At 40.1% G+C, this 19,998-nt stretch overlaps 1 protein-coding gene across 2 annotated transcripts in view; it reads right to left on the minus strand.

Annotated features, from left to right (window-relative positions):
• The window catches only part of LOC139291455 (teneurin-3), a 65,513-nt gene that overhangs the window by 6,190 nt on the left and 39,325 nt on the right, over positions 1–19,998 (minus strand). Inside the window, exons 15-21 of one of the 2 annotated variants that reach the window (XM_070913480.1) lie at positions 13,493–13,742; positions 11,559–11,579; positions 8,238–8,470; positions 6,343–6,497; positions 2,358–3,241; positions 1,021–1,196; positions 356–591 (exon numbers count right to left, since the gene is read on the minus strand). In XM_070913480.1, coding sequence (XP_070769581.1) covers positions 356–591; positions 1,021–1,196; positions 2,358–3,241; positions 6,343–6,497; positions 8,238–8,470; positions 11,559–11,579; positions 13,493–13,742 — 1,955 coding nt within the window. The remainder of the gene's footprint in view (positions 1–355; positions 592–1,020; positions 1,197–2,357; positions 3,242–6,342; positions 6,498–8,237; positions 8,471–11,558; positions 11,580–13,492; positions 13,743–19,998) is intronic. The other variant, XM_070913481.1, reaches the window with a different exon arrangement.

Below are 19,998 nucleotides of genomic sequence, written 5' to 3' on the forward strand. Positions count from 1 at the left end.
ATAAGAAAAGGTGGACATGTGTACAGTACTAGAATATTGATAACTCTCTATATCAGGAAATAAATGTTGATGTGACTCATAAATTTCAATGGAAAGAAAGAATTGCAGACATATTTTTGTATGGCTGCAACAAGGGCAGTGACACAGCCACAGACATAAAATAACATCTGTCATTTTTCGGACAGTTTGATTTAATTTTTGCATAAGTAACCTGCAAGTGATCCCTGTCCCAAATAGTGCCACTGCCATAATCTATCTACCACTGAGGTAAGCAAGGCCACAAGAAATACTCACTTTTGTATGCATCATTTGCGTATGCCACAAGGAAGAAGAAGAAGAAAAAAATCAAACATACCCTAAGCTTGCGTCCAAACACGATAACTTTCCCTCTGGCTTGTTCTTTGCGGAAGCGCCACTCAACCAAGTTTTGCCCACTCTCCCCTGGCAAGCTCATGTTGCGTCTGGCTACAGTTGGGTTGGCGGCGCCTGCCAGGATGTGGGGCTCTGTCTGGTAGTGGGTGTCCATCCCGTTGGCATAGGTAATCCTCAGCGAGTTGTCAAAGCCCACTTGATAGCTACTTCTACATTGGTCTGTTGATAGTAAACAAAAAATGAACAAAATGTGCAACTTAGGACAAAGCTATAGGTCACACACTGGAATTAATGAAAGAGTCCTGAGGTAATTACATGTTGTACGTCATTATGCTTTATGTCCTTTGTATTTCAAATTAGACATTTTTCAGATGAAAAGAATCAACATGAATGATGTGCTGAAATAACTGGACCATCTGGCTCTGGCAGAGAGTAGAAACCATTTAGATACAAGGTTGATGCGTCTCCCTGACACCCCAAACTCGTACACTGAGAGAGTAATCATTTACACTGTCGTCTGTCAGACCCTCTGAGCTGCAATGATACACGACTTAAGCTTACTCAACATTGCCCCGACGACCCCTGAATAACAAATAACCGCTCACAAAATAGCTGCCTGAGTTGGGGAGATGAGTGTCGCGGCCTTACCCTGAGACAGAGTGTAGAAGGCACGAATGGTTGAGGTATTCGTGGTGATGCTGATTTCTTCTTCAGTCATGGAGCTTTCAATGTCCACTGTCAAAGTGCTGTATATGTCTGTGTACAAGTTATTCACCATTCCAGTGGGGAACGTCACATTCATTAGCCGTCCTTCACTGTCATAGCTGTTTGACAAAAAGAACATCAAATGACAAAGCATTGATATGTATGAGGGCTCTCAGTGCCACAGTGCATTCAATTATCAGCTCTTTACTTGCTAGTAAGAACATCGACTTTATTGTAATTTAAATGTCTTTTTTTTTTCTTTTTCTTTTTTTATATGTTCAATTTTCATTGCCAGAGTGAAGGGGCGTCTGAAACAACCCAAGGGGCAATCCAAATATTTGTAATGGGAGAATGACACATCTCATCAGCTATCAGTTTTACATAAAAAAAAAAACCCAGACTTGTAATGAATTCAATTATTTGGATGATTGATGTGTCATTATAATCTCAACTGAATGCTTTGCTTTTTTAGTTATGGTGAGGATATCATTCATGGCATAATGTGACATGACAGGGAATTACACAAGGGAGAAAAATTCAATCACAGAGAGGCAAAAATAAAGTGCCATATGATAGAGTCCAGGTGGCTCAGTATAAAGTCATTATGTTCAACTTTACTTTTTTTTTTTTTTTAAACGTATGCATGTCAAAACAATGTCCTATTTAACCAAAACTTCTGTAGCTCCTCCTCTGCTAACTACAACATAACTGCTAACTTCACACATCTGAGGCAAATTTTATAATTAGGTTTCAATTAAATGTGTAGCCTAAAGCAGTTTGCAGGTAAGTACGGTTACCAATTATAGAGTAAACTTGTACTGAGCTGTGAGATAAGAAAAAACACAGACAGAGTTACACACATGCAAGTACACACAGGGAACATTTTTGTCTTTGTAACTGAGGTTTTAGCTTATAATTAAAAAAGGGATATAAATATTTGTGTCAGTTACAGCCAAACAGTAGGTGGCAAGCTCAAACAAAAGCTTGTTTAATAAATTCTTACACTGCAAGGCTGTTGATATTGCCTCCTCATCCATGAGAAGCAGGGAATACTTTTGTTTTTATAACTAAACATTAACTGTCAGAATGCAAAGTGCATTTGTTTACATAATTTGTATTAGTATGCAAGAAGTAGGAGGTGTTTAAATTTGTACCATGGGCAGGTTACATATGCAAAAGGCCTAAATAAATTGCATTCATTCATTCCTAAATCAGTCCGACTTTGGCAAGTGATGTAAAGATTTCCGCAAAATGATTCCGCCAATCTCAATTATACTTACTCGTAGAAAGTTGTCCAGCCAATCTCTGATGTCTTTGTAGCCAGCAGGCCGTTGTTACCGTGGTAAGTGAGAAGCACTAGCTCCTCGCCCTGCGCTGTAAGTGTTTTCAGTCCGCCATTGGTGCCCATGGTCAGCCAGATCACTTGGTTGTCAGGGGCGACGATACGCACCGGTGTGCGGTTAGGATCTCTGCGGATTCTCAGGGTGTTGCCACTGCTGTCAGTTACAGCTGTGATATCATTCTCTGTGCTGTAGCTGAAAGTATATTTCAAGTCGCCAGTCAGCAGGCTTGCAGTGTGTTGGTGGGTGCCATTGCTGTCAAACACATACAGCTCCTGGGCATCAGGGGAGGCCACCTCAAACGTACTGGCACTGGAAGTCACAGTTGGCCCATTTCTAGAGATGGCCCGGATGCGGATGTTGCCCAGGTCGGCCACGTAGAGTGTTCCATCTGGAGCTGCCACTAAAGAAGATGGCGCATTGAGCCTCGCATCTTTGGCATAGCCGTCCCCTGTCTGGTAACAGTCACAATTGGCATCATTCTTGCAATCGCAGTCGGAGGGAGCCCCGGCCAAATGAGTTATCTCACCATCCACAGAAACCTTTCGGATCCTGCTCATCTTTCTTTCATCTGTCTCTGCAATGTAGATGGCCCCATGATAAGATATGGTGATGCAAACAGCAAATTCTAGAGGAGTTAACTGCGCCCTTTGACCACCGGCCACACCGCGCTCCAGTCCAGCCAATGGGCAGTGGATAGGTCGGCCAGCTGCAATGCTCACTTGGCCGTTCTCTGTGATGCGCAACACAATGTTGTTGTCCAGGACATACAGCGAGTTGTCCATGGGGCTAACTGCTAGGTCCGTGGGCCACTCCAGAATCACCTGAAATACAAGACATAATTAGTTTGTTTTTTGTCACAAGATCAACATTATTATCCATTTGAAACAAAAAATGTAATAGCTGCTTACTCAAAGTAATCATGACTCATAATTGATTTAAATAAATACCCATTTTGCTAGCCCTTTTTCTGATTAATAAAATGCAGCAGTGACTCAAGCATAAGCCCAGCTCATGAACAGTAAAACACCTTCCAGATTTTCATGGTGGGATTGTCTAAAATCAGCAAGCAAAGAAAAAACAACAACAATGTAGTGACGACTATGATGAGGACATTTTCAGTCTAGTCTCGTATAGGCTGATATTCAGAATGACTTAGGCTGTGAGTAAGCTATAAACAAACTCCTGCTCTTTGAAGCTATCCACTGTTTCACTAGCCTTAGACAGACAATGTATTTTATTATTATTACTTTATTTTTATGCATCTTTCTTAATCGGTGAAATATATCAAGTTGAGGATTAAGACATTGGCTGGTGTGGAAATCAAACATGACATTTTAGTTGCAGGGTAGTCTCTCTTTCCATTATACTAGTTTGTTTATTTCAGTGAGTCAGAAATAAATATTTTTTTATACCTTTGGGGTATATGATATAGTATAGCTACATTTCTGCTGTACTAACTGGTGCTGCAACCTGAGAGAGGGGATCCCCATTGGGTGATCAATTAAGTGTATCAAATTAAATCAAAATGAAATAATAAATATTTCACACACAAAAAAATGGAAACAATATTAACAGCACCTTGAAAAAATAAAAAGTAGATATCACAATCCAAAGCTTTAACCCGGGCCAACCATTACAGTCTGCTTGTCAGAAACGTGTCAGTGGATAAAAAGCTTATTTGTAACGGCACAAATGACTGGCCTGGTCTTCAAATACATAAATGTGTCATTAAAACTGTCAAAACGCTCCTGAATTGTGCTTTTCCACAGGGTGATTAATAATAAAACACACTGCCTTTAAGGCTGCCACTAGTTAAACTGCACTGAGCCAATTCTCGAGCTGGGATGCCTGAGGATCATACCGTCTCGCCAAAACCATGTCTTTATTGGCTCAAACCAAATGACTTGGTTAATTAGCAAAAAGTGACAAGCTTAATCCTTTGTCTTCATGTTCTCTTATGTTCTTCCCCCTTCATGTTCACCACCCACACACACATACACACACACAAACACAGATTGCTTTCTCTTCTGTTCACATTAAAATGTTCTTATGCTGCCAAAAACGCCCTTTAATTTTCACCCTAGCTCCTATTTCTGTTAATGCATTTCTATTGTTATCTAACCTTTCAGCAAGACAAGAATATTTGTGATATCTGCTGTCGGGGTCATTTGGTTTTGACTGTTGCAGTCCTTCCTATCTACTTTTGAAGTGTTTTGTTTGTAGTCTGTCTTTTTGTAACCTGACCTGCATTAGAAAATCTAATTAAAATGTAAATTGGTTAGTTAAAAAACAAACAAAAAAAACACTGTTATGTCTGGTGTACACATGTAAGAGGTGGGAGAAGGTGGAGATCCTGCGGCAATTTCATTTTCAACAGTCAATACGCTTACAAGTTCACTTTCTGCACAAACAGGATATCGACACTGTGAATGCATCCATTTTCATATGATAGATGATGTGATTTTCTGTTTTTTATTTTTCTTCATTATTCATGAAGTCAGATCTCAAAACTCTAAAGAATGAAATGAGGAGGGATATTAATGTTTAAGTGCAAGGAGCTGCACTTCTGCTTTGAAAGTGTCAGAGTATTGTAATGTTATAACCTATTGTGTGGGGTCAGGACGCTGCTTTTATGTTTCCTCATTCGCAGGGAGTTGGTATAATTTTGTTGGACAAATCCAGCCGTTGTCAGGTGCTGCTGAAGAAAAGGTTTCATGTGCGGTGAACTCGCTAACGAGTGCTGCTTCATTATCATGTATGGTGTAAAGTGTCCTCAATCCTGAGTATTTCTAGTGGAACACTAAACACTAATTCAGCTCCAGCCACATCAAAACAAGCCCCCCAAACTGAGTAATTATTCTTCCCTCCATATCATCTGCCGTGACCTGAAAACTCATCTCCTCAATAAACACTTCAAGTCTCCACTTCCTGCTGAAATCACATCTTCCTCCTTGCACATATTTTCCTCCTGTACTTTCAGAGAAAATGCTCTGCTCTTGTCGAGTTGAGAGCAAAAACACAAAAGTATTTTTCTCTGTTTTTTCTTCACGAAGCACCTTATAATGTTTGTGTTCTAGGAACTGGAGCTTATTCCACTAATGTCACTATATGTTTCTCTGGAGATCTGTCAGTTAAATGTCTATTTTGAAATTTAATTTAACCAGGAAATTCTCATTGAGATTAAAATTGTGTCCTGGTCAAGACAGGCTGAAATAATAATGTTACAGACCAACATCATAAAGCAGACAACAGAAAAGATCTCACAAGATCAGAATTAAACAAAAACGGGATTATAAAACCATAAATACAATTGCCAATAAGAATCATTTAAAAGACTATATCCTTGAAACATACTGAAAAGGCTCTTTAAAAACAGCCTAAGGGCAATCTAAAACCATCAATATAAATAAGAATAATCTAATCCTATCGAACATAAATGAATTACACTAAAACATCCCGATTCTAATATTCTCTCAAATAGCAGCCAGAAGAGAGAGCATACACAGTTACTGCAGCGTTGATTTAAATTCCCAGAAAGAGACCCGTTTTTGCAATTTTAAATTTAATTGCAGAAGGTTCCAGACAGAGAGAGCAGCATGCCAAAAACCTCTTTTACCAAGTTCAGTGAAGAGTTTGGGGACTGTTGATAATAATGTAGACTGGGAGGTAAATTAAAAAAAATGCCCCTTGCTCTCACTCGAAAACCAGTTGCCCAAAGAGATTATCATTCATGAAAAGATGAGTTATACTGCATATGTAAAATATATGCAGTTATATAACACTGCATATCAATGATGAGTCATGTGTGAGCAAACTGAAAGAGGGTTAGAGGGGTGAGGGCAGAAGGTGGCGCTGTGACATGCTCTGTGTGAGCATACAGGCAGGGTTAACAACTGTCTGGCACTTGTGCATATAAAGTCACCTGATTGATGTCCATGCTGTTGTCACAGGTCAGAGGGCGAGCCGATGTCAGGTCGTTGGAACCGAGGAAAGTGGAGATGATGCCGTTCTGGTCCACTTTTCTGATTGTGGTGCCGTCAACAAAATAAATCAGGCCATTCTTGTCCACGGCGATGCCTGTTGACATCAGGTGGGGTGGGGGGGATAACAAAAAGAAAAAAAACCTGTGATAACATGAAAACATGGTAGATATGCGGCATCTCAGCTTGCATGACTCAGTGGACAGAACAAGATGGTTACATGTGTCAAGCTTGCCTTCCTATTATTCAGGTCACTGCAAAAAGCACAGCCATCAATTATTCACGGGCTGCTTTTCTGGTATTAAATAATTTCTCAGGCAGAAGTGGGAAAGGCTGTATTCATACGGTATATATGCACTTGCCGCATCTTGTAACCCTCCTCTCTAAAAAAAGGACCTCAGGAGGTGGGGGGTGTCAATGAGTGGTGAGTTTGAGAGATTTTTTGACATCGGCAATCATCAACAATCTGCACACCATTTGAGAAATGAATGAGCGAGGGAGCGGAAATGACAGCTTCGGCCAATTTTAGATGAAAGGGGTGAAAGACAGGCAGTTGCCATGGTGACAACTGTGGACTAAATTGTGTCAATGATTGAGTGTCAGCTCAGAGTTGTAAGTTGCAGCCGAGCCAGTGTGGAGTTGCAATAACCATTTGTCCCAAACTGGGAAAATACATTAACGGGCCACGCCAGCCTCCACATCGCTCTCCGTGTCACCGCGCTGCTTAATAGAGACCAGCACCTGTGGGAATTCAATCACACCTCACATGCAGGGAGACTAGTTTCCATTCTCCACATTGGTTTTTACATTGTGGTTTTAGGTTTAACTCTAAAGACTGATGTCAGGAACACGTATGTACAATGGGAGATTGTTGTTTAGTTTTTGGAGGATTTAAAGTGTTTTGAATGAGCTTCAGCTTCAGTTTTACCTCCAGAGTGTGATTTCTCTTTCAATGCAGTCTTTAAGAGCTTCTATGGAAGGTGAGTGGTTTGGTTTGACCTGTGGCTAGGTCTGCACAAGATTGCTTTCTGCTAAAACATTGACGAGCCGAGGGAGCCCACGGTGAATCCTTGGGAGCTGGCTATTTGACAGTCTGAGATTCTCAGACAGATGAAAAGTGTCACATTTGAGCAGAGTTCACCAAATGTCTGGGAGGAGAAAAAAATGGAGCCATCTGCTGTTTCTTCTCTGGTCTCGGCTTCCACCCACTCCATCATTAGAGTCGCTCCCTCAGATTGCCTTCACTCAAGCCTTTATCACCCAGCTGAAGCTGAGCTATTGCAGTTGGCATTCAGAGTGGGCAACAACTATCGCAAAACAATTCATCTTAGCCTTTTCATCCAGAAGAATTTATGGAAAAGTGAGCAATCCAACCACAAATAGCACAAATGGCCATGTGCTATTTGAATGCGGACAACTGGTTGTGCATAGCGGTTATCAACTTGTGGATAGCTGTCACTTCAAGCTTTAAAGGCCTGGAGACTTTCACACGAGCCGCTTGAGAAACAATCTTGAAGAATCAAGTATACATTTCAAAGGATATTTACAAGAATATCCAATTATGGAAAATAACAACAATAACTTTTTGAAAGGCAACAGTACACAGCCTGAATTTACAAAGCGTCTTTTACTTTTTCTTTTTTACAGTTAGCAGTCCTGCTTACTTTTACTTCAACACATGACCCACAACTCATCCATTAAAATAAGTAGAGTTGGCACAGACCCCAATGGTGCACATACATTTAAAGTTAACAGTTGCCACTCTTGACTGAGAAACCCATCACTGTGTCCCGCCCCTCCATTTGAGTACAACATCTTCATTAGTTTTAAACGATACCTTTGGGTCCAGTGAGAGAGGCCTCTGGAGCTTTGCCTCCATCGCCACAGTGGTTCTCATCAAAGGGCAGACAGTGCTCCCCGGTTCCTGCCACCACCTCTGCGTTCGACTGCAGATCCTTGGTCCCCGTTAAGGTTTTTGGACGGTAGATCCTCCGGGAGTTCGTGTCTGACACGTACAGCTGGCCAGTTACTGGATCAGTTGCCAGGTAATACCGGTGTGCCGGGTTGTTACTGCATTCAAGACAATATCTTAGTTATACACTATACACTGCCCTTTTCTTTCAATGCAGCCAAATAGTCCTTTAATAGTAATATAATTACAATCAAATCAAATGCAATAATTTGCAATAATGTGAAATAGTTGAAACAACCTCTTAACCCCAACTAACCCCTCATGAATTTTTTTCCCTCTAAATAAAACATTTAGAGTCAACAATATTAAAGAGATGATTCAATTATACCTCTCCAGAGAGTTAACAAAGTTGTGTAGATAGAAAACCCATTTTAGAAAATATTCTCCGAACATTCAAGGGACTGTAGAAAGGTGTATTGTTTAAATACTAACAGCAAGTCCTGCGTACTTTCACACATGTTTTAAAGTGTAATGGAAATACTGAACCTTCTTCAGGCTCATGTTTTGTTTTGTTTTTTTAATTGCATTAAAAGAGATGACAGAAAGTTAATGACAATGTTCAATCAGGTTACGTTCCTAGCATTTAAACTGTCATTAAGAACGTTATTTTCTAAAACACACACCATAAATGGCTAATGAAGCGTAACTGTTTATTTCCAGTCCAGTCGCAGCTTAAAATATAAATCTTATTATCAACTTGTAGCATTGTCATCACTAATGAAGTGAAGACGGAAAGAAGGTCTATTTTTAATGTTGTGGAAAACTGTGTGAAGAATTTCCACAGCAGGAAAAAAAAAAAAGGTAGAGCCTTTGTGAATGAAAAATAAAAGACAAAAGACAAAAAGTGAAACAGAGGAGGTTGAAAAGATGGAAGTCAAACAGAATTGAACAGGATACCACTGCAGTGGGCTTCCAGTTTGCAAAGCGAAAATGACAACTTGTGTGCCAGATCATTTCATTTGTTATCACTTCCCTGTGGAGAAAAGCCTTTGGAAATTACAGAAATGACTGGCTTATGTTAACAAAGTGCAACAACTAATGGCGTCGCATCTGGCTCTGCTTCTTTGCATTCTTGTCTCATAATGGAACCAACCCTTTTTAATTCAGGGAGCAAATGTGTCAAGAATTCAGAATAACAAAACTGATATTTAGACTTGAAGAAAGTCAATTAAATTACTTTTTTAACAAATTAAAAACAATGAAAAACGGTTGAATTAACCTTTTCTATTAAGTCAGAGTTGATCCATAGCAGGTGCTCAAGTGTCATTAAAGAGCTAAAAACAGAGGCAGTTAACATGAAAAATTGCTTGCTTTACAGTGCAGTCATAAATATGGCTTCTCTGGTTGTACTCCAGCGTAATGGTACCTCAGTCAATACTGGTTGGCTTTGAAAGTGGGATAATGTGACGGCAAAATAAATGTGGCAATGAAACATCTTTGTAAAATGATGAAGATGGAGTCATAAAACCTGACAGCTATTATGAGTCAAAGTAAATGCCCAAAATAGGGGGCTGCTATCAAGTTCCTATAAAGAATTCAGCAAGACGTACATTTGTAACCCTTTCTTTTACAGTCAACCTTCAGGGGGTGGACACAATAAATGAAACACCTGTATAACATTATGCAGTCCAATATAACAGCCCTGCAATAAATAATAACGTTGTGAAGCGTCCGTTGTTAAGACAGATAAGACAGGTAAGCTCTAAGGCTTTATTATGTGATCTGGTATATAATATTTTGTTTTATAACAGTCTGAACAAAAACTACATCTCAAAGGTTCCATCATACCTGTCCCAAGTTGTGGTCCAGGTGCCAGTTAGACTATCACAATGTGCTGTTTGCTGGCATTGCTTCTCAGGCAATCAGAAGCGTCCAACTGATCCATAATTCAATTAAATTAAAAATCCAATAATGAAATAATGCTTCTGCTAAGATACACTTAAACGTCTCTGTTAAGCTGCACAGAGGAGGGTAACGTGGGTAACGGTAGGTAGGCTTGCAGAGGAGCCAGCGCACACACCTCCCAAATCTCAACAATGTGTCGTGCCGACGTGTGCGTCAAGCAAGCTGATTGGTTCATTCAACTCTTTTGGGAGGCGGGCTCGAAACAGAGAAGAAAAAAAAATGTAAATGAAAGAGGCAGTTTCCTCCGTCATGTCTTTCCTTCATCTAATTCTAGCTGCTCAGATCTCACGCAGTACAGTTTTGATCAACGCCTGTATCAGAGTGTTTCCTTGTAGAGGAGATATATAAAGCTTTCCAGTGCAGTGAAGTGAGACATGACATGTTATCAGTCACCAGAATAAACTGTGTTTTGATTCTCCTCCAAAGGTCCATGTGGCTCTGATGATGACCACTGCTCAGGTCACTGTCAGTCCATGTGACTTATGTTTCTTTTAGGTTTGTTTTTGTGAACCCTAAGTGGACTACACCTAAAAGGCAACAGCAAATCTTTTTGTTTTTATTTTCTTTGGTCCATATCAAAGGAAACAAACTACAGGTGTGAACACACTCATTTAAAAAAACAGGAACTAAAATTAAATTAACTTGGCTGCATGAGCTCGGGAGTTTGAAGATGCTCATAACTTTTTTTCGATTTTAAATTCAAACAAGACTCACATATTCATATCACATACTCCCGTTCTCACAGCAGACACCAGTTTACTCTCCGTGGCACCTCTGGCCCTTATGGTCAAGTTTACCACTGGGACAACCTAATTGCCACCAATGTGCATCTTCACTTGATCTGATGCAGTTGTCTTAATCATGAATACAAAGCGGTTGTGTAAGAACCCTCTGGATAACAGCATCTGCTGAACACCATCACTATAAATGTAATTATTCACAGTGGTACCGTTTATTGCAGTGCTATTGAATTGGACTGCTATATTTACCTAACTTCCTTTTCTATGTTTATACCTTGAAATACTTTAAATATGCAAAGCAGTGTATGTTGTAGCCATTTCATGTAATTGTCACATTGCACAAATTCCGACAGACTGTGCACTCTTCCTCTTGTTTAGATGTAATCAAGCCATAATTGGCTTGTTATAATTACACATGGTAATCACTGGTGCTAAAGGCGACTGTAAAAGACAGAGTTATCCATATACTTAAAAAGAGAATGATAGAGATGATGATGTGAACAGAATACTAAAGCAACATGCACTGAGATAATACACCTACCTGTGTCTAAAGTCTTTATTTCTATGACAGGGTACAGAGGGAGCAGGGAAAGAGGAGAAAGAATCAAGACAATGAAATTGGTAAATCTTAAGGGGCTACTTTTACTTCTCATTTTCAAGGTTGTTACTTGCCCAATCAGACGGTTTTCTTGTCATAGGAATAACTTATAGGCTTGACTTGATTTAATGCTGAAAGCCTTCTTATTCCTCATTGAAACCATGAAGAGAAAGTGCTAACAAGGACACAACATTTAGCAATAACATAAAACAGCCTTTTTTCCCCCTCACAGTATCTACTGAGGAAAAAAACAAACAGCTGAAACTCAGAGAGTCAAAGTATCCCCTTGAGGAATCAACACAGCCACGAGAAAGTCGCAGGCAATGACAATCCGTCATCCAATCCGTTTGGCAGGAATCAGAGAGGCGGGACTGTGGCTGAGAGTTACAACCCACAGAGAGGAAAATATGCGCTCCTATCTCCATAAAGCCCCATCCTGCATTACCATTGTTTATCTCAGTTTGACCACTCATATTGAAATATTGATTCGGCCACTTGTTACTTTGGCCACTGAAGCCAGAATCTAAACACAGACTTCACGCTAACAGCACTTGAAAGATGTTCAGGGAATCCCATATGGAGTGTTTGAACACTTACATAAACAAGCATGCATTATACATACCACAAACTGAAACCACTTTGGTCTTTAAATGTTTGGAAGAGACTAACATCAAATTCAAAATAAGACAGATGTGGTACGTTATGCAAAGAAACTTGCACTTTTTCTACAGTACTAGTTTAAATATGCACTGCAACTGCCATCATGTGAACAAAAAAAGTCCTTAGTGTGTCTTTTATGTCGGACTAAATTTAATTTGGCAAACACAACAAGTCTTCATAGCAGTGCTTTGTGTTTCTCCTTGTAAACAGAGTAAAATAGTTGTTTGGAGACACAAACCATTCCTTAAATCATTATTTATCCAGGAAAGGGTTGCTGAGCATGCATGGTCCTTTCCTGCAGCTCCCTGCCTCCCATTCACACTGTGCACACATTTCCCCACATTAGAGAGCCGCCTATAATGGCTGATTACTGCACAGGTACACTGGCAGGTTCACAACATGGAGAGGAATGTTTTTCAATCACTTACCCTCTTAGTTTTTTGATATTTGGTCAACATCCACACGTGTAATCTTAACACTAATTTACAGAGTGCTTGATGTACAACTACCTGCCAACTTTAACGTCCTTATAAGGCAGTTTTCATATGTTTGTCATGTATGTGTCTCATGGAGGATGATAGCCCAATGTACATTTAATCAACATCTGCCACTTTGAAATAAGCCAACTGGCCGAATCAGAGTCATTGCTGAGAGACGCCAATTTGGCATGAGGGCGTAAATCATCCCAATTACATGCTGAAGACAGGATGTTTTTCCTAATTATGGAGACGGATAGGGAAAAGATTTCAAATTTATATGGGTAGGGGAGAGATGCATGTGACTGGAAGTCAGTCCACCATGCCACTTTAGCGTCCCTCTCCACACTGCGGACTAAATGTAGAAATGTAAAGTGCGATCCAAACTATTTAAATGTCCATATTTTCCATGTCTCAACATTTTTAGGGGTCAGCTTCAGGATGTTGCATGTTTTTGTTTGTTCTTGTTGAACTTGAGTTGGAAAAAATATATACAAATCAATATAATACATATAAAATCACTATAATGTTAATACTATAACACAAAACATGATGATATATAAGTATCATCTTTTTTCATTTCATCTTGACTTTATACAAACTCCATACAAATTCCAAGGTTAATAAAAACCTTGGAATTTGTACCATTTGATGATGGGACAGAGGTAAAGAGTCAACAGGTTGCATAATATCGACAAATCGACAAACTAGGTGTAACATGCAACCAGGCCTTGATCTTACCTGAGCTCCATGATACTTGTGACATTGCCAGATGGGTAGATGCGTCGGATGTAGTTGAAATCTCCGACGTACAGACTTCCATCGATGCCCCACGCCAGAGCCACCGGCGCCAACAGCTTGTTGCCTTGGGCCTGTCCATTACAGCTGGGGCACGAGATGCTTCTGCGCCGCCCGTTCCCCATGACAGTGGAGATCACAGGGGGCTGGAGAGAGATGAACTGGTTCTCCCCGCTGCCTTTGTAAAGAATGCCTGGGAAACAAAACAGCAGTTACTTCAATGATTGGTGTTTGTCACTGGTAGCAAATACTGGACATATTCCTCCAGAGATGCAGCTTCTTTTTTTTTTACAAGATCGACCTCGTCAAAATGAATTACACCGGAAAGGAAAGTACACATATTCAATTCACAATAATAACATTTAACATTAAAGAGATAGTTTGACATTTTGGGAAATATACTTGCTTGATTTCTTGCCGAGAGTCACATGAGAAAATTGATAACACTTACATGTCTGTGTGTTAAATACAGACCTGGAGCTAAGAGCTTAGCTTCACAGACAGGCAGCAAACAAGAGGAAATGACTAGCCTGGCTCTGTCTAAAGTTCAAATGTATGCCCACCTAATTAACGTTGTGTCTCGCTTGTTTAATCTGTACACAAAATGACAAATTGTGGTTTTAGAGTTATGTGCTGTAACTATTTCTTTCCCACTGCTTCCGGTCTCTATGCTAAGCTAATCTGGCTCTGGCTCCATACTTAACACTTAACTGGTACAGATCGTCTCATCGAACTCATGGCAAGAAAGCGAATGAAAGTATTTTACAAAATGTTCAACCATTCCGTTAAAGAAAGACATGGAATAAACAGAAGCCTTGCCTATTTAAATAACAGCATTCATCTACGAATCTATGAGGTGAATTAATTTAACTTGTGAATTCTCACATATACTGTGTAACTAATTGCTATTTTAGGGCTTATTAGCTTAATATGCAAGAATATCTTAAGACATTTATTTCACTTCACTAGTTCTTAATATCCACAAAGTGTGCTGTAGCTGACTCAGGTTATTGCAGTCTAAATGTCATTTCACCAACTTGGAAACAGAAGTAAAACTAAGGCAACTACATTCCTTTGGATCTGCAGTAACTAGACACTTTTTTTTTTATCATAACTAAAAAAGATTAATGAGTGAGGTGTTTATTACACAATTCAAGGGTGTTTAATTAAATGTGCTTAATAACTTTTACTCCACCATAATCCAACATTCTGTCCATAAATAATTTAAACACAAATACATCTATGACAGCTTTAAAGTATTGTAGATTGGGAATATGTTTTTCATAGAAGTTAAGAAACGATGACTTAAATTAGTTTTGTTTATGTTATTGTGAGTAAAGATCAGACAATGATTTACACACAGGAAACCTACTGACCATCAGTCCAACTGATATACCCTAATACTTCACTCCCTTGTATTATTATAGAACTGCTTCCTGAAGTGAAGTCAATTTCAAGTAAAATAATGTTCTTTTAACTTAATAGGGAGATGCTTTTCCCCCCCAAGTAGCAGAGATATGGTAAACATAAATACAGTGCAGTGTACCTCCCCCTAATAACAGTGCATACCTTTTCACCGAGGACTCACTCAAATGTGGTGAGTCACTACAGATTAATATTTTAACAAGAAGCAGATATAACTGGCTTTTTATGGGGGGTACTGATATAGTGCGACTCTCTTCAAAGGGGGGAAAAAACACATCAAAGGGAAGAAGTGCATGCTGGAAGCCCTTAATTATTCACATCCAACAAGTTGTTTGAATTCACACTGCCTCTGTCCTAATTAGTGGATCTATGACACCACTGAATGGCCACATAATGTCGTTCTCCCACAGCGTTATCCCATAAGCCATCGTAACCCTGGATGTATGTGAAATCGAGCATGCGGCCGCGCTGCTTGTCCCTTCTCTGATTAGTTCCTTTCATTGATTTAATTGATTGAAGGGCAAATTCAAATGAAGGCACGGTCCGGCGAGGCTCTTGACAGGACGATCTGACCAATCCGTCTTTTGTATTCGAGAGCATTATACATGAGCCTCTAACAAAGACAAATAGGTCCGGGGGACGGCTTTATGCGTGACGCCATCAAACGCGCGACCTTGGGACTTTAATTGAACTGTGATCCATGTGTCTGCTCACTGAAAGAAACGCAGTGTGATGAGAACTCTCACTGAGCTGAAAGGTTGACGCTGCACCCAGAAACATAGCTACAAATAACAAATAAGCTATGTAATGACTAGAATTTTAATGTCTGTTTGTGTAATAGCTCCTTAACATCCTCTGGGAAAACAAAGACGTTTCTAATATGCAGGAGCCTAATGCAGTGTGTAGGACATGGATCAGTTGCAGCAGTACAGCAGTTTGGCTGACGTTCAGCTTAGAAAAAAAAAAAAAAATTAATGGTGAGGTCATTTTGGCAAGCCGCCGTGGTCCTCTCTATTTACACTTCCATCCCAGTTTACTGTACACTCAAGTCTTACCATAGGCTATTAGACAGCGTAATGGTATGGATTAAATACACTAATCAATCATTGACTACCCCCCACGATCACTCCACACTTAGCATGGACGCTATACTCTTTCACTTTCATTTTCTCACACAACTTCTACCGCTCTTATGTGGTTCAACTTCGAGTGAGTGAGCAGATTATGGTTCAGTTTTCTTCCCTCAAGGACACTTGGTCATGACACATTACTGCTGATGATTGTTGCGAGGATCAAGCTTGTGACGTCTCAGCTGGAGTGCTGCACTGATGGGAATTTTGGCGTCTGACTATCCAGTGCCCCAGGCGGATGTGGGGGACTCCTACAGTGCCCAGACTGAAATGGCTTCAAAGTCATCCAATGTATTTAGAAATATGTTTTACTTTTATTTCAATCTGTTATCTCTTTTTGAAGCAGAGTTTGGGCAAAATCTTTAAAACTGTAAACATACTGTTGTTATGTGAGACAAGCAAGTTCTGTTTTTCTGCACAGACTGAAACAAACTAGTGCTGCTTCGACAGATTTTGCAGAGGAGACAAAGTCAAAGTATAAGTATGGCAGCTGAATGGATCAACCATTAGGGATGTGTCTGCTCATTGATTAGCGAACCAATGTGTGGAGGCGTGTTTGGGTTTTGGATAGAAGTTGGTGAAAGAGAAAAATCACTAAGAAAAATCTCTTGGCATAGTGAGAAAAGGCTTTTTAGAAAGTCTGAGAATCTGTTGTCTCTCTTGCTCCAAGATCACTCCAACAGTGCTCCATCCAGCTAGCACACAGCTCATAATGTAATGTAACTGCACGTCATGCAGCTTTTACCACATTATAAAACACTCAGACCCAGTTAGGCTCTGACAGTAATATGGAATTTGCCATATGATAACCGAAAGATATTGAAAACAATCCAAAATACAAATGTGTATGAAAATAAAAGACAGTGAATGTGAATGTAGAGACGTGCATCAACCGCGAAGGCCGTTTTCTATCATAGAAACTAAAGCAGAAAAAAAAAAACCTAGACAAAGAGTCCTTACAGAAACATTTGAGCAAGCAGAGGAAATTTCCGTTGTCCTTTTGAGCTGATAATTTATTATATGCTGTCACAAACTACAAGGCCACCTGTGAATATGTGTATTCACTCATTGATGACTATTTTTTCAATTGATTCCTTTATTAGAATCATTATAGAAGGTGATAATCTATTTGATAAAAGGCTAATTTGAGTCGTGTACTAGGAAAGAATGCCAACATCACAGCTTCCAAGATGACTAATGGTACAAATGCAAGGCAGAGCCTCCATACCTGATAAAAAAACTGGATTGCCCTGAGCAATGTCACCTTGGTGACACATAGAGACTACATAGATTGGTAGGGGAGGAGCAGGAGTGTGTCTTAATTGCCCCCTGTCCTTCTTTATTCTCCTGTGCACTGTGTCATTCTCTAAGATACCACCCAGGCTCCCACCGATCCACCATGATAGAGGCTAAAAGTGGGCAGGAAACCTCTCAGTGCTTCAAATGCAGCATGCATGCGAGCTGTACAGTAAGTACAGATCCGAGATACTGAGTCGCTGAACTCTGGCTGTGTCCAACAAGAATCGGCTATGTTACCCCCTGATAGAGACAGGCTGCAGATTGTGGGGAAAGCATATCCACTTGTGCTGAAGAAAGGAGGGGCAGGAGGACATGACTAAAGCACAGACACCGGCAATTTGCCTTATCTAGTTTGACAGACTCTGGAATGGAGGCAGACAGCTTTTGCTCGGGTCTTTTGCCACAAACGATGAGAGAAAAAGTCCTCAGATGTTAGAAGTGGAGCAAAAATGAAGCAGGAGTCATAACAAAGAGCGATAGCAAGTGTCTAGAGTTAAACCGCTGTGCAGCTGCAGAGGACCACCGCTTGCTAACATGTTGGGTGAGGACATTAGTCAAGGTTTACAGCATTAAAGAATCAATACTGGAGCAGCAATGAAGGCAAACAGTGATATTTGGATTCATCTTCGAGCCAACCGAGGATATCGAACGGCATTCCTTGCCCAAAAACCCATGTGGGCCATAAATCTCAAATGTCAAAAAGTGGCTGAATGCAAGACTGAATAATTCAGTTTGGATTGAGAAAATGCAGGGGGGAAAAAACTAGGAGCCCACTCACAACCTGTACGGTAAAAAAATTATATGTGTGAGGGCAAAGACAGATAGGATTACAGATTGGGTTATGATACTTTGGTATGCTAGTTTATACTGTTCACATCAAAGTCGCAAACAAATACCTTTCACAGTCTTAAAAGAGCCCACTGTCGTTGGGTTGAGCCAATAGGATTGTGGCATGAAACCCTTTTGGCAAATTGATTGAGCTCCTGTCAGACAGGGGTAAATGAGACAGAACAACACCAGTTTGCTAAACTATTTGTGAATCTTTTAAATTTCGTCAGACTTGATGCAATTTATTTTTGGGGCGGTGCTATAATAGGACAAGTGAAAAGTGTGAAAAAACCTCAGGGAGGCTGCAGCATTTGCTGCATAAGAAAAACTCGACACCATCTGGTTGTTGTTTTATTTCCGTCATCACTGTTTCCATGTACACATACAACACTGCACATGATTATTTTTCATGCACAGTAACATCCAATTTTCTGATAAATCCAGACACCCAGGACAGCTCAGTCTAATAAAGGATGTAGCATACATTAGCATATCACACGTACTGCACCTATCTGTTGATCACAAACGCATCTCACAACAACTACAACTCCAACTGTGATGCTGCCACAGTGAAGGCTTTGGAGATGGGTGTGCTATACTTTGAGACAGGTGGGATGAAACGCAAGCACCAGAAGCAGTCAAGCTAGAGGCATATTTCAGTGTTCTTTTACACACTTCACAAACTTCACGTTCTGGACGGCTTGACAGATTGGGTACGGCAATGGGCCCCTGTGTCTGTTCTTTTAATGTTCAACAAAGAAGCAGGACAAAGTAGCATCAAGGTTTGAACAAAGTAAAGGAAGACTCAGTTTCAGAAACTGGTTCTATGTCATGTTTTCCAGAACCGCACCCGACAAAAGACAGTTTGTGCAATCTCTGAGATGTGAGAAGACTGTTATACATGCAGAATACATGGATGATATTACTGTGCAAACCCACTGAGCATTGTGGGATGAATAGTGTTGCTCCTGCCAATTGTGGGTGTGCATGTAAGATGCTATAAAAGACTATATTCAAGAAGTAGGCATAATGGAGTTCTAGTTACATAAACATTCCTTGTTGAAAACACACCTCCTCTTGTTGCCAAAATATCTGGTAACAGAAATAACCTCTGAGGTTTACTTTGAGCTCCATGGACCGGGCCAAAGAGACACTGGCTGAAGCCAGATTTATAATTTTGTGTCAGGCGGTTGCGGAGGATAGGTAAGGAGGCTCTGAGGCTCCACCAGAGCTCGTGTGAACCTCCTCATAAATGTAACTACACATCTGAGCTGCAGAGACACCACACAGAGAACACAAGATCTTTGATTGGTCAGCTTGCGCTTGCATTTTCTCCTATTTGTTTCTAATGCCACTACAGATTAAGAGAATACATGAAGCAATTCAAAGTCGATATCAGCACCATGAATAAATATAAAAGGGGTAGTCCATTTTCACGCACAATTAGCCACACAAACACTTTAATAGTGTGCTGTTAAACCAGTGAACCTCATTAACCTCTTCAACCTCACGGGACCCGCTGGTGGTGCCTTATAAAGTACTACTATTTATTCACACACTGAGGTTGTGTCATTTAGGAACCAAGCCTTCGCAGAACTGCAACTGCAAAGCATCAGACATTGCACTTGAACGAAAATAAAGGAAATGTAATTTTTAAAGCTGCTGAACCAACCTGTTGCCCGATAAAAAGCTCACTTAAAGCTGAATTTGTACAATTTTGCTGCTTTTTGAGGAATTAACCTTATTTCAGCTGATCAGTACGACCTC

Source organism: Enoplosus armatus, chromosome 10 (genome assembly GCF_043641665.1).
Source record: "Enoplosus armatus isolate fEnoArm2 chromosome 10, fEnoArm2.hap1, whole genome shotgun sequence".
In the NCBI taxonomy this organism is placed as follows: domain Eukaryota; kingdom Metazoa; phylum Chordata; class Actinopteri; order Centrarchiformes; family Enoplosidae; genus Enoplosus; species Enoplosus armatus.